At 43.1% G+C, this 14,949-nt stretch overlaps 1 protein-coding gene across 2 annotated transcripts in view; it reads left to right on the plus strand.

Moving 5' to 3' along the window:
* TXK (TXK tyrosine kinase) overlaps positions 1 to 9,432 on the plus strand; it is a 66,246-nt gene extending 56,814 nt beyond the window's left edge. For both annotated transcript variants that reach the window (XM_023253138.2, XM_003985397.6), the window contains 4 exons: positions 1,049 to 1,113; positions 3,841 to 3,959; positions 5,470 to 5,627; positions 8,387 to 9,432. In XM_023253138.2, the coding sequence (XP_023108906.1) occupies positions 1,049 to 1,113; positions 3,841 to 3,959; positions 5,470 to 5,627; positions 8,387 to 8,455 (411 nt within the window). In that variant the 3' untranslated portion in view covers positions 8,456 to 9,432. The remainder of the gene's footprint in view (positions 1 to 1,048; positions 1,114 to 3,840; positions 3,960 to 5,469; positions 5,628 to 8,386) is intronic.
* Positions 9,433 to 14,949: the final 5,517 nt, after the last annotated feature.

Raw genomic sequence — 14,949 nt, forward strand, 5'->3', positions numbered from 1 at the left:
TAATTATAGCAGCTTCCTCCTATGGGCTTGTTGGGGGAATTACATGCATTAATATGTGTAGGCCCTTACACCTGCTCCTGGCATAGAGCGAGCTCAGCAATGCTAACTATTGCTATTCCAGAGCTACATTATCATTCTGTATCCCTCGTGGCGCATTTCCCCATCTTCAGTACGTACTAGCTATCGAGCAGATTTTGGAATGGATGGATATGGCATGAATTCCACCTAGCTTACTTTCCTCGTCTCTGCAGGTTGGTCTTTTCTGACAGGGAGTAGAATTCAAAACTCAGCCACTCTGTTTGTTCCAAAGTGGCTTCTCTCAGGTCCTCCTATCCTTGGTTTCTTCCTCGATTGCTTTCTTTTGTGTTCTATTCCACTTACCTTCATGCCAGTTAAAATGTATCAGTTAACCAGGAGTCTTTTCCCTGTCAAGGGCTTGCCTTGTGGTTTGGCTTTGAGATCCTTGCTGGTATTTGTGAAACTCTTCCAAATTGACTCCTCCTAGCTTGCCATTTTTAGTTCCTTGCCTTTGTTTTTGGACTAGCTGACCCACATATGCGCGTAGAAGAGAAAAAAAAAAAGATCAAACAGTGATTGATTTACATGAGGCTAAATACCAAATCAGTGATTTTCTTTGACTAAGCTCTCTGAAAATGGATTATTTTGGCATCAAATACATCGTCTCTGCATTATTTAAAAATACACATTAATTTTAATGCCAGGATTCATAGTTTAACATCTCTTTGATTTAGTCTTCCCATTTATCAAAGATACTTCTTGAGAATAATTAAAAACTTTTAGAAGAAAAAGTATTAAAATTTCTTTTTCTTTTTCTTTTTGTTGTTTCTTTGAAGCATCATGAAAATCCATCACGTAAGGGCAGATATATTGAGTCATATGTGGCATTGACAGGTGTCACCATAAAAATAAAATGGCTGCTCATACAGGAAAGTAGTGTGGGGGTCCAAATAAACTAAGAAAAAGGAGAGTAGAAACTCTTGAAAGAAAAAACTATCTTCAAACTTGGATTCCTTTCTTCTTTTTATAGGCAGCAAGGAATTGTTTGGTCAGTGCTGCAAGTATAGTAAAAATATCAGACTTTGGAATGACGAGGTACGTGATATATATATATATATATATATTTTGTTTGTTTGTTTGTTTACTCATAAGCGGGAATCTTATATCTGTCTACTGACAAACTGAAAATGTTAATAGCATTTTTTTTTCCTGTGAGGAAAGTATTGATGTGGTTGTTAGGCCTGTTGCCCTGCTTTGAATTTTAGGACATAAACCAATTTTAGCTGTGAGTTAAATGGATATTTTGGACTATTTTGATATTTTTTCAGGTCATTTTCAGGCATATCTTAAAATTTATAATATTTCTCAATCTACTCATCATCATAAAAAGGTTAAAAAAAAAGCTTTTCTGGGACGCCTGGGTGGCTCAGTCAGTTGAGTGGCCGACTTCAGCTCAGGTCACGATCTCGCGGTCCGTGGGTTCGAGCCCCGCGTCGGGCTCTGGGCTGATGGCTCAGAGCCTGGAGCCTGCTTCTGATTCTGTGTCTCCCTCTCTCTCTGCCCCTCCCCCATTCATGCTCTGTCTCTCTCTGTCTCAAAAATAAATAAAACGTTAAAAAAAATTAAAAAAAAAGCTTTTCTGATATATGTATATTTCTGAAAGAAAAAAAGAATAAATTTGTTTAGCTCTGATTTTTCTGTGTCATCATCATGCATTTCTTTTTGTTGTTGTTGTTAGTTTATTTATTTTTCCAGAGAGACAGCAGGGGAGGGACAGAGAGAGAAAGGAAGAGAGAGAGAGAGACAGAGGGAGAGAGAGAATCCCAAGCAGGCTCTGCACTGTCAGCACAGAGCCTGATGTGGGGCTTGAACTCATGAACTCTAAGATCATGACCTGCGCCGAAATCAAGAGCCAGGCGCTTAACCCATTGAGCCACCCAGGCACCCCTATCATGTATTTCTATTATCCAATGTAGTAGCTGACTTTAAGACTGCGACTCAAGTGTAGAAAATCTAACCTTATTTTCTACAACTCAATGCAATTTATATTTTGAGCCCCCTTTCCTTCAGGTTGCTAAAAACTTAATTCCTGTGACTTCAGGATTTCTCTCTGATTCCAAGGTCAAATTCAAATTCTGTATGTTTCATGGGGCCACATATTAGAGAGGACATGTCTGCTCCTTGTTATCCATTGGCACTGGTGTCCTTGCAGGCACTGTCCTCCTGCTTTGTCCTTGGCTGAACATCTGCACAGGTGGCTGTCGATTCATCCCAAATTTCTGTCTGCAAGATGCTGTCATACTGGAATTCGCCATGATTAGAAAACCCCCTGGAGCTATCTATCCAAGGCCCTATTTACCTAAGCACATCCACAGCTCTTTATTTTCTGGAATCTTTGCTTTTCCTGGGGCTTGACCTGGGGAAGAGGCCCAGGCTCTGTTTTGCTCTTGAATCCCACCAACCTATTGTGGGAAGTGGGGCCTTTTTCTCATGCAGTGTGATCCGGGAAGCCCTTGTAGGGTGAGGGTACAGGACCCTGTCTCTGCCGCCCCCTAATGTCTAACATGCCTTCCCTTTGCCTTTATTCTCTCCCACCTCCCAGCTGCAGGTGTCTTTTTCTGGAGGGATGGGTGGTAGTGGTGAGATATCACTCTTATTTATGGGCTATTCTGCCAAATATTTTGTTAACAACTCAGTCCTTCTCCTTCTCCAGAATGCTTAGAACTTTGAAACTCCAAAGCTATGAAAAATGGCTCTTTCCCTTTTGTTTTCTATTACCCACTCTTTCCCTTAGTGTAATGACCTCTGGCTCAAGAAAGCACTTAAAGGTGGGCTGAAGTAGGGTATGTGGGGAAAACAAAGAGAGTGCGAGGACGCAGTAATAAATAATTCAAAAATACTATGCTGTCCATTCCAGGGGCTACACAGCACGACTTAGTTATCATCTCTTGTCTCCACGTTCCCATACTTGGATGCTCCTGCCTACAATTCTCAAAAAAGAGAGAAGTTTAATATTTTTGTAGTTTTTAAAAGGAGGTGGTAGTTATTATTGATTTCATATAGGGCCATTTTAACGCACTGGCAATTTTTTTTACAACAAATGTATTATATTCCATATTTTTATTTTCCCCCTCCCCTGCCTCACAAAACATCTATGCATGAGGAAAGAAAATAAGGCACCTAATCTTGAATTTGTTCTTTGCCATATATATATATATATATATATATACATATATATATATTTATTTATTTTTTTAATGTTTATTTGCTTTTTGAGAGAGAGAGAGAGAGCGTGAGCAGAGGAGGGACAGAGAGAGAGAGGGAGACACAGAATCTGAAGCAGGCTTCAGGTTCTGAGCTGTCAGCACAGAGCCGGATGCGGGGCTCAAACCCAGAAACCATGAGATCATGACCTGAGCTGAAGTCGGACACTTAGCCAACTGAGTCACCCAGGTGGCCGTATTTGTTACTTTTCATTTTATAACTTTGGTTATTAGAGCATCAGCATGCTCCTTTGCAGAATTAAGAGTTTGTCGTAACTAAGGTAGTCAGTGGGTTATCAATTCCAATCGATTTTGAAGAATTGCTCTGGTTTTCTGAAACCCAAATAAACAGAATTGAGGCTTGGTTTGGGGAGGAATCACTGTATAGTATACTTTCCCACTTTGGTAAACAAGAGAAGGTATGTGGAACATTTCTGGGGTTAAATGCTTTCTCTTTTAGAACTTGAAGTAGACTAAGGGGGGTTGAACTAAACTGAACTTGGAGGTATTTAGCACAAGGTGTTTTGGATCTAATAACCTTTGGATCTAATCACCTTAGGTACGTTTTGGATGATGAGTATATCAGTTCTTCTGGGGCCAAGTTCCCCGTCAAGTGGTCCCCTCCTGAAGTTTTCCACTTCAACAAGTACAGCAGCAAATCTGACGTCTGGTCGTTTGGTGAGTAAATTTGATATTCATTTGATGGTGGCTGATTTAATACAAGGCCAGTCTTTTTTAAGGTTTGAGTTTTTAATATGATGTGGCATTTGAAAAAGGTCTTTTTGCAACTGTGCTTCTATCTTAGGTGTTCTAAACACATCCAGGCTGTCTTTGGCAACTTGGGTCATGCACCTTCTTACAGAAGTCTACTTTTGGATCTTTTCCTTTCCCATTGAGCACTTGCTGTAAAACTATAACAAAGAGTCTACTGATCTAGAAAACAAACTCAGCCAACTTTTCTACACCACAGACTTGCAAGGAAAAGGAATCTTAAGGTGTCACTGAATTTTGAGTGTAATTGATACACTTCATTGTCTGACTACGAAGCAACTCCACCTCATTTATTCCATTACCTTCAAACTTGGTGGAATTTAGATGTTGGCCTCCTTGGGAACTGTCAACTGGAATTTATATTGTGTAACGTTCTTCACTGAGGAGGAGACACTGTAGACCGTGTCCGGTAGAGTTTGTGCTTCAAGTTGGTTTTCAAGAAGTGGCAATAAATGTGCAATAAGCTATTCTCTTTAGCCCAGACCTCTCCCGATAGCTTCTTGGGTTTGGAAAGACATCTGAACCCTCAGAAGGGTGTGAATTTTATTGTCCACATAAGGTTAAGCTTGTATCATTGATCTCTTTAGCTGTCGACTGACTTGTGGTCGTCTTGGCAGGTGACATTTTAAGCTCTACGGGAGAGCAGTTAAGTTGTGAGATTCATGGATAGAAATACAAGGACCTCATCAAGTGGCTGCAGAACAGTTAGAATTTCTGAGCTTTACCTGACCACTTGTCTCTACTTCCCACTGGACAGTGAGCTTCTTGAGCACACGGACTGGTCTCGTTCTTAGAATCTTCTGGCTCTAGCAGTCTCCTGGCCCCTAATCAATGCACAATACATATTCTTAGAATAAGTGAATAATTAAATGAAGTCCAGATGAGAGCACTGAAGGAGTTTCACTGATCAATCAATCAATCAATCGGTGATTATAGAATATCTGCTTAGGTACCAAGCCCCTGCTAGATATTCCGCCCTACCCAGCAGCCTCATCTTTCAGTGGGAAGAGGGGAACATGCGCCATCTACTGGTCGGGAAACTCTTGGCCTTAGCAGGCAGCAGAGGCTCCCACAATTCTGTCATTTTCCATGGAATGGCAGAGGGAATGGCAGAATGTTGATTTCAGGGTGTGAAGACATGAGCATACTTAGAAACAAAAGTGCTGGCAGCACTTGGCTTTCACTAGGGAGGCAAGTCAAGACCAACGGGAAAGAAAGGCATTGTTTTTACTTGGAATGTTTTCAGATGAGAGGCCTGTTCGAAAACTCCAGTACACATAGTCTGATTCCTAGCCAGAACCGTTCTCATTCTGGATGATTATAATTCAGAGGCTGGAAGAGGGAAAGGAGGCCTTGTGGTTGGAAACAGTTCTTGCCGTTTCAAGTAACCTCTTGTTTACGTGCATCTTATGTGTAGGAGTTTTGATGTGGGAAGTTTTTACAGAAGGAAAAATGCCTTTTGAAAATAAGTCAAATTTGCAAGTTGTGGAAGCCATTTCTAAAGGCTTCAGGCTGTACCGTCCTCAACTGGCGCCAATGTCCATATATGAAGTCATGTACGGCTGCTGGCATGAGGTGAGTGTCCCCTGCTTTCCTACGAACTTGGCATTCCCAGCATCTGAGAACAGACCTGAGTGTCACAAGCGTTACCTGAGGACTCCAGCATGGCAGGAAGAGGGGTTGTTTCCTGATAATGATCCCTAAGGGCCAGAAGTACTATTTCTTTTTTCTTAGATTAAAAAAATCTTTAACGTTTCTGTACTTTTTGAGAGAGAGAGAGCAATAGAGAGCACACGAGCAGGAGAGGGGCAGAGAGACAGAGGGAGACACAGAATCCGAACTGTCAGCACAGAGCCCGATGCGGGGCCACGAGATCATGACCTGAGCTGAAGTCGGACGCTTAAGCGACTGAGCCACCCAGGCGCCCCCAGGAGTACTATTTCTATGTGAAGCTGCCACCATAAGGTCGTTAGTCCATTTTGTTTTTATTTATTATTATTATTATTAATGTTTATTTATTTTTGAGAGAGAGAGAGAGACAGAGCATGAGTGAGGGAAGGGCAGAGAGAGGGAGACACAGAACTTGAAGCAGGCTCCAGGCTCTGAGCTGTCAGTACAGAGCCCGACACAGGGCTCGAACCCACGAACTGCAAGATCATGACCTGAGCTGAAGTCAGACGCTTAACCAACTAAGCCACCCAGGGGCCCCAAGTCCATTTTGTTTTTAGCAACAGCCTTTCCTCTGGAGAATTCAGTGCATTTTTCAAGTCTTATTTTTCTCAGATTGGCTCCTGCAGAAACTCTCGGTGCTACTAGAACTTAAGCGATGCGGTGTTTTACTCCTTTAAGAACTGGTGGGTGGAAACTGAGAGTAGAATCAGGTTTGGTAAATTTCCACATTGAAAGAGAAGGAGGGTGTTTTTATTTACTTCAGTCTCCTGCAATTTGTCTTGTTTTCCCCAGGCTAATGGGTTTCAGCTCTTTTTTGGGCACTCAAGACTCCTGATAGATTAAGCCAGAATAGGAATCAAGACAGAAAGTGTGTCAGAAACTTCGAGTCAGGAAATTCTCTCTGGGGGCGTGGGGGTCCAGGTTTTCTTTTTCTTGAAATGCTGAGCTTAAAAATAAAGCCAGGCGTATTCTATCTTTTCTGGGCACAAACTCAACACACCTCTCTCCTTCATATCAGACTCCTCTGTGATTTTTGACAGCTTTCTGTCTCCAGCTGACAGTGTTAGTCAAGAAAAACTGCAGCTAAATGAGGAGTTTTCTCCTGGCTGAGAAACCATGATGACTGAAAAACTCAGTATGTCAAGAGTGATGTTGTTCACATTCCAGAGATGTATTAGTTTTATAAAGATCCTTGATGTATGAAAATATTATGCATATGATGAGCTGCTCTGCAAGGAATCTTGAAAAACATCGGAAAATGTTAAATGAGCTATTAGTAGCCAATGGCTGTCTTAAGAGCTTCTCTGCAATAACAATGTAAATAGCTCAGAAACCTGTATCGTATGTGGAACAATATACAGGTACATGGCATAAAATATAACTCTTATTCAGATTTTATTTATCGGTGGAGAGGAAAAAGGAGAGTAAATCCGAGGCTGGCAGGAGGACCCCGTAAGTGATGTCAGTTTCACATTGTAGTCAGAACATTGATTAAAACAACGTTTTTAGTTGTGCTGATTTACTTGTTTGCAAAAGGTGATTTACCTACAACTCTTTAAGGTGGTCTAAATGCCACCTTAGTTCCCTTTAAATTCAAGTTTAAGTGCTTAGGTCCTAAGTGCTTAGGTCCCTTTAAATTCAAATATGATTATGTTAGTACTGATACGCACACACTGATACACACATAACTGTTTCATAGGCTCTACTACCTGCAGAACGTCAGCCTCCTCAAAAAACTCCACAAATTATTCCTGGAATCTCCAGGAGGACTTGAACGTGTGCTTACGTATCCTTCTGCTTGATCCTTTTTATCGATGCCATGTGTTTATAAACCACTAAGAGTGGGGGCTCCCCATGAACCCAGTTGCCAGCGATCTTTGTGAGAATGTGGCTACCGTGAGTAGTTCTGTTTCCCATGGATTTCAAAGATGCCAACAGTGTCATCTTTTCTACCCTCGTGGAGCCAAAGCCAAATCACATCCCCTGGTGAAATAGGAAAAATGTTCCAGACCTTGTCTCCATGACCGTGGATTTTGTTGACTGAGCCTTAAGACTGCACAGTCTATGCCCCAGGACCTGCAAAGTCCTTTATGAAGACATGGCTTGTGCTTTCTGACTGAAATCTTTCCTTCTACAGGGGACCAAATGTAGTAAATAACTGGGGCAGAGTGCGATAGCCTGGTACTCTGGATGCCCATTCTCTCCCAGCCCTTTTTTTTTTTTTTACCCCGTGCACATCATGTCACCCGAAAAGATCTCTAGGGCAGTGCTGTCCAGTGGGACTTTCTGTGATGGTGGAAATGTGTTATGTCTGCCCTCTCCAATATGGTACCCACGCCTGGCTCTTGAAAAATTGGAAAGTGGCTAGTGTGACTGAGAATTGAATTCCAAAATATATTTAATTTTAATTAATTTAAATTTAAATAGCCACCTGTGGCTGGTGTCGGCAGCTCAGGCTATTTTATTTTTGCAGCCCTCTACTCTTATATTTTCACACTCATGCTTCATTCAACTACCAGTCTTGTCCTTTGTGTCAGCCAAGGTGTCGTTCTCTTCCGTTCCTCGGAGAACCATTCTAGATCCAGGTCCCTGCCAGCCCGTTCCAGAGCCGATATCTGAGTGAATTCTAGGCTGAGCTGACCATCTTTATTTCCCTTTTCCAGAAACCCAAAGGCCGCCCGACGTTCACTGAGTTGCTGCAGGTTCTCACAGAGATTGCGGAGACCTGGTGACACGAATGGGAGGCCAACCCAGAGGATCATCTTGCAAAATTATCACAAAAGGAAATCCTGTTCGGGGTCACTGATGATGAACACCTTCCTTTAGAGTTGCTGACTCTTGGAAACAGTGCAAAGATCACAGGCTTTTCAAACTTTAAAATTTAAAAATACTCTGACAGTCATATTTTCTACAGGGATGTCTTTGAAAGGGACTTTCCGACTCTCATTTTTCTGTGTTGTTCTCCGTGTCCCATGTGAAGAGGGGGAAAATGCTCCATAGCGGTCTTCATAGTGGCTGCTCTTCCTGAGAAGAGCCCTGGGAGCCCCTGAGAGTGAAAAACTCTGCCAACTCATGGAATAAAGGAGCCTCCCCTGCAGAATTCAACCCTTTTGAGCTGGACGGAACTTTGTGGAAGATGCACCTTTACAAGACACATGAATGTGAACATTCTTAAACTGTCTTTTATAATCTCCCCTATGTTATTTAAGGACTTGGTTTTGCACATACCTGATTATTTTGGAGACAGTTTCTTGTATTCCAGTTTTAAACACTGTGAAGGCAAAGTTCTTTGAACAGGTCCCAGTGGCATTTCTGTTTCCAGTAATATCCATTGTCAGGGTCAGTTGAGAACTTGAATTTGAATTCTGCAGTTTCACGCTTTGTCCATGTGAAATTGGATGACTTAAGAAGCCTCTTTTTAAAACGGGTAATGGATCTATTTTCTTTTCTTTTCCCTACAGTGTCAAAGAATGCTTATTGCACAGTTGGGTAAAGAAAAGTGACACATTTTGAAGATTTCATATCTTTTCTGAGTTAAATTCTCAATTTCTTTTGTGTATAGTTGACATTATATTCGTTTCAGGTAGACAGCATAGTGATTCAATGTCTCTGTATGTTATGCTGTGCTCACCACAAGTGCGGCTGCCATCTGTCACCATACATTGTTATTACTATATCACTGACAATATTTCATATGCTCCGCCTTTTATTCCTGTGACTTATTGATTCTACAACTGGAAGCCTGTGTCTCCCACCCCCACCCCCTCTCTCCAGCAACCATCCGTTTGTTCTCTGTATTTATAGGGCTTCTGTAAGAAGCCTCATTTTGTCATAGGAAATTCCTCCAGTACCTCTCTAGAAGACGGCTTGCTTTTCTCATAAGAACAAGAGGAGGCAAACACAAGAGAGCCAAACGTCACCTCCAACTCCATTATTTCTGAAGCCCGGGGTTTTGGATTCAAGATAAAAATAACCACGGTCATAATTAAATCTTAATTCCTCGGGCGCTGTTTGTAGGAATGATTGGAAATGTGTCTTGATCATTGCGAGCGTTTCAGAATTAGCGTAGGAAGAAGGGTGTGGCAGAAGGCACACGTGTTGTCATGGTGAGGTTTCGCGCTGGGAGTCTGTCGTCTGGTACCGCCCTACCCTGCGTCGTGGTTCTGCGTTAGGATTCCCAGTAGATTCTAAGTTGCCGTGTGGCAGCAGCTGTGACTTTTAAGTCCTATTTGCCTGTTCCAAGAATGATGTATTTGAGTATCAGTGGTACTTGGTCAGTGCACTTGGTCAGTGCACTAGCATCAGACGCGAGAATGGCCAACTTTGATAATTCAAGTGGTGGTCTCGGAAATACTTGTGTGAGCTCCCGTGGTGTTTCTGAGACTATCAGACCCTTTTTCCTCATGATCTGGGAGGCGAGACAGGGCTCCCACTACTGAGATCTTAGGTCAAATAAGATACGCAGACGTTACGTGCAAGAGGGCGCGAGACTATCAAACCAGCAAAAGCCAAGGCCGGGGGGAAGGTTAATGTTATGGCAACAGAACAGGACATCCCAATGCTGAAGAGTTAGGATTGACCACAGGGCATCCCGCCGTCACGATCGCTGCGATGCAGGGAGACGGAGTTCAGAGCGGGAGTGAGTCCAGAGAGGAGTCCTTCCTGGAGGTGTGATGGCAGCCGCCAGCTCTCCTATGAGCAATCATTGGTGGTGGTAGGCAAGCTCTATTCCTTTTAATACTTCATCACAGCGTGAGATACTAAGAAACAGAAGTAACTGGAGATAATATGTATGTAACTGAGATGCCAGATAATGGGTGAATTTGGAATGTCTTTTTGTTTTTAATGTTTATTCACTTTTGAGAAAGAGACAGTGGGTGAGCAGGGGAGGGGCAGGCAGAGAGGGAGACACAGAATCCGAAGCAGGCTCCAGGCTCCGAGCTGGCAGCACAGAGCCCGATGTGGGCCTGGAACTCACCAACCATGAGATCGTGACCTGAGCCAAAGTTGGAGGCTTAACCAACTGAGCCACCCAGCTGCCCTGAATTTGGAATGTTTTTAGACAGAGATTCATCGTTCTTTGTCTAGCAAAAGAAAAAATTTCTTAAAAAAAAAAAAGAAAGAAAAAATTTCTTTAAAGAAGTCACAGAACTTCTCTTAGAAGGGAACCATGTTTTGTAAACAATGCTAGTATTTGTTCTTGTGAGGAGTTCTCTGTGGATAGCTTAAATAGTTTGGGGTGAGACAGTGCAATAAACAACTCTGCATAACAAATGAACAGGCAGGTTAGGGCTTGGTCACCCACGAGAGCCCTAAACAAGAAAAGACAGGAGCTCAAAGGAGCGAGGGAAGCTCTGAAACAGACGGAATCTGCAGGCCAAGCGCAAAATATGTTCAGTGTAAATACTCATTGGGCAAGAGTAGCCAAAGGGCTTTTTTTTTTCTTTAGTAAACTTTTTACTGAAGTACAATACATGGTTGTACTATTGTGTGGGTAACATGCTCCACCCACAATCAAACTCACACAACCCGATAGCCTTTCATTCAGCACTATGTTTGCTCAGTTTTTAAGATGGATTAAGGGCAGGGAAGAGCATGCACAGCCCTTCTGTTTCTTTTGTTCTTTTTTTAAGCTTATTTATTTTTGAGAGAGAGAGAGAGAGACATGCGGAGCATGAGCAGGGGAGGGGCAGAGAGAGAGGGAGACACAGAATTCGAAGCAGGCTCCAGGCTCTGAGCTGTCAGCACAGAGCCCGACGTGGGGCTTGAACTCCTGAACAGTGAGATCATGACGCTTAACCAACTGAGCCACCCAGGTGCCCCACAACCCTTCTGTTTCAAGGGGAGCCTATCAACTGCCTGTGTGCATAGATGCTTGGGTCCCTCCTCACCCACCTAGAGAGTGTGTATGATTGCTAGTGATAAGGCCATGGTGTGTGGAGTTTGTCCTTAGGCAAAGAAGGTTCTGTCTCAGTTTCCCATCTGTCATGTAGGCCTACAATTCTCAGGTTTCCCAGCCCACGTGCTTTCTCACAGAGCAGAGATTTTCGCAGCATACAAAACATATGTCTGGCCCTGGGACCCAACATTCCAAATGTATCTTGGGACATATTGAAGGCACTGTGCCATTCATTTGCCATCCAAGTGCTGGGAGAACACAAACCTAAAATCCAGACAGATCTAGGTCTGGGATAAAAAGAGTACAGGTCTGCTGTTAACACCTTGTTCACGTACATAAGGTACACAAGTCATGCGTACATAGCTTAGTTTTCATAAAGTGAATATATCCGTGTAACTAGCCCTCAGATGAAGAAATAGTACATTCCAGAATTTCAGAATCCATTCTCATTCCCTATTCGAGTCATTCATCCAACAGTAATCAATATCCTGATTTCCAACACCGTGGATTGGTATGGGCTTTTTGGAATTTTATGTAAATGGAATCCTATGATATGGACTCTCTTGTGCCTGGCTTCTTCCACTCGATATGTTCATTTGGCCCATCCATGTTGTGTGTAGTTGTGTTTCATCAATTCGTATTTCTGTATAGTCTCCCACTGTATAATTATACTGCTGATTATTTGTTCTACTCTTGATGGACTTTTGGGTTGTTTCCAGTTTGGCTCTTAGGGTCGGTGCTGCTATGAACATTATCCTACATGTCTTACGGTGAAAATATGTATGTGTATCTGTTCTGTGGATGCCTAAGGGTGGAGTTGCAGGACCAACAAGTATGTGTACGTTCAGCTTTTAGAAATAGTGCCAAGCAGCGTTCTAAATGCACATTACCAAGGACACAACCGGCCGCTGTGTATGAATGTTCTAGTCGCTTCACACCCTCAATGGTATTTGGAGTTGTCTTTCTCATGACAACGGCCAAAGGATTTGTATGGGCAAGGACGTCTCGTCTTAACTTTTGTTTGTTGAGCTGCAGTAATCTGAGCCCCCTACTCTTTGTGGTCAGCATAGCAGGATGCCCCGTGCACAGCCGAAAGTAAATAGTATTTGAGAGGCTGGAAGTGATTTGGGGTGATACAAAAGGATAATATTAGAGATGAAATGCAGAGAAGGGGAATTTGATAGAAGCAAGAACTTGTATCTGGAGATATTTTGAAAGATCTGGGTGTCTCACCATGTGTGGGATGAATACGTACACACACACACACACACACACACATACATATTTCTTTCCAGGGAGTGGGGGTCTTATTAAATGGAAGTCCATGATTTGGTGAGAACTTTGATAGGTTTGTCTAAATAAGTTTGGGTGTAGGCATCAGAGCCAGATGCATTGCTTGACCTGGAGAGAAATTGGAGAAAGGAAGGGGAGGAGAGAAGCAGATCAAAGAGCCAGAGGGAGGAGGACATTGCCTGATGGCAGTAAGAGACTTGGGGGAGCAGGAACATTTGTTTTCTTATGTTTGTCCCACCCCATCCCTATAACCGCAGCTATTCCTTAAAGTCAATTGGCCTCATGAAGGCTGTTTGGATTTTAGTGTGTGTGTGTGTGTGTGTGTGTGTGTGTGTGTGTGTGTGAATTTCGCATGGTGCAGGGCAGGGACCATATGGAACATGCCTGGGAAGAAGAAACTGGGAGGCAGAAGAAACTCTAAGCATATAAGCCTGCAGAGAATTTGTCCAAATCTTGGGAAAGACTTTGGTTGTGTACAGTTGTACAACAGCTACACTGAGGATTTAACTTGGTTTTGAAGATAAAAAGAACCTCCCCTAACATCTGGGCTACAGACATGTGACTTCATCACAATCTGGATAACTGGCAGAATCAAGGAGTTCTTCTCTGGTTGATAGCTGTGTTAGCGGAAAAATCCAATATAAATGGTATGGGAAACAGAAGGGAATGTGTAACAGAAGAGTATCAGCCAGTGACACAATGGAAGAAGGAAAGTATGGACCAGGGTGGAGCCATGTCCCTGAGCCACGCCCAGAAAAGAACTGGATGTTAAACAGAGGACCTCATAACACACACACATGTTCACACATAGCCACTGTAAATACACTGCCCAACACTCAGTGTAAGAAGCATAACATTATTTTTCTGAATCAAATTAAGCCTGATTTGGGGTCTCTCCCTTGCTGCGGTTGGTGAGAAATGTCTTATGTGAGAAGACACTGTGCCTGACTCCCCAAGGCAGTATGGGAACCGTGGAAGCTTATGTACTACATGGAAAATAGAGATGAGGGGTGGGCATGGAGGGAGGGCTGTCCTGAGCCCTACGTGTTCAGTGGTTCCTCTTTCAAGTTGTAGCTGTCCCTGGTCCTCTGCTCCTGTCAGGCATACAGATTCCCCTTGTAGGAGTCCTCCCTGCTCACATGGGCTCGGCCACAGAGAACCTCAGCCCCGCTCTCTACGGGGGCCATTTTCATTAGTGCTCAGCTCCCTCCATATCGTGTGGCCACTCCCCCATTCTCAGCACTGCAGAGCTTGGGCCTTGACTATTAGAGAAAAAATATTTTAACATGTGTCAAAACAGTAAGGAAGACTTTATTCAAGACTATGGCGATAGGGAAGAGAGACGGAATTCAACTCCAAATACAGCAAAGACAGTTGGGACGTACAGCCAGAGTGAGGGGCTCAGTAGATGGACAGTTACCAAATGGAGATATCAGTTACCAAATGGAGATACCAAGGGGGATTCTTGCTAAACTGACTTGACAGGATTCTTACTAAGGGTAGACCATGGATGGGCCCGATGATGAGGCCTAGACAAGAAGAGGGCTCAGAGGAGCTGGACTGAAGTTTGGTCAAGGAGGAACTCTGTTGCCACCTATCACATTAGCCCCAGTGTTGGGAATTCAGCCTCTCAGTCCCAGAACAGCCCGTTTCCATACCTCATCTCTAGGCGCCAGCTTCTCCTTCCTCTCCTTTTGTTCCATCTGGCGTAATGGCCCTCATTGGATCTAAGCCTCAAATGCTATTTGCTTTCATCCCAGGAAGTCTGGGTGTCCTACGGAGCACATGCCTTTAGAATCACAATCCTGTCTCTTTCTCCTGGGATGAGAGTCGGGGAGCAAGGACTTTCCTATAGGAAACCAACCAAAACAAAATCAGAGCATGAATGCCTTACACCAGTCGGTTGCCTTTCCCACCTTGCTCCCTTGCCCATATTGTCCTGCTCTTTCTTTGTGTCTGCCCTGAATTGTGTTTCCTGGGAAGCTTCTTCTTTTTTTTTTTTTTAACATTTTTTTTTTTTAACGTTTATTTATT

This window comes from Felis catus, chromosome B1 (assembly GCF_018350175.1).
Source record: "Felis catus isolate Fca126 chromosome B1, F.catus_Fca126_mat1.0, whole genome shotgun sequence".
NCBI lineage: Eukaryota > Metazoa > Chordata > Mammalia > Carnivora > Felidae > Felis > Felis catus.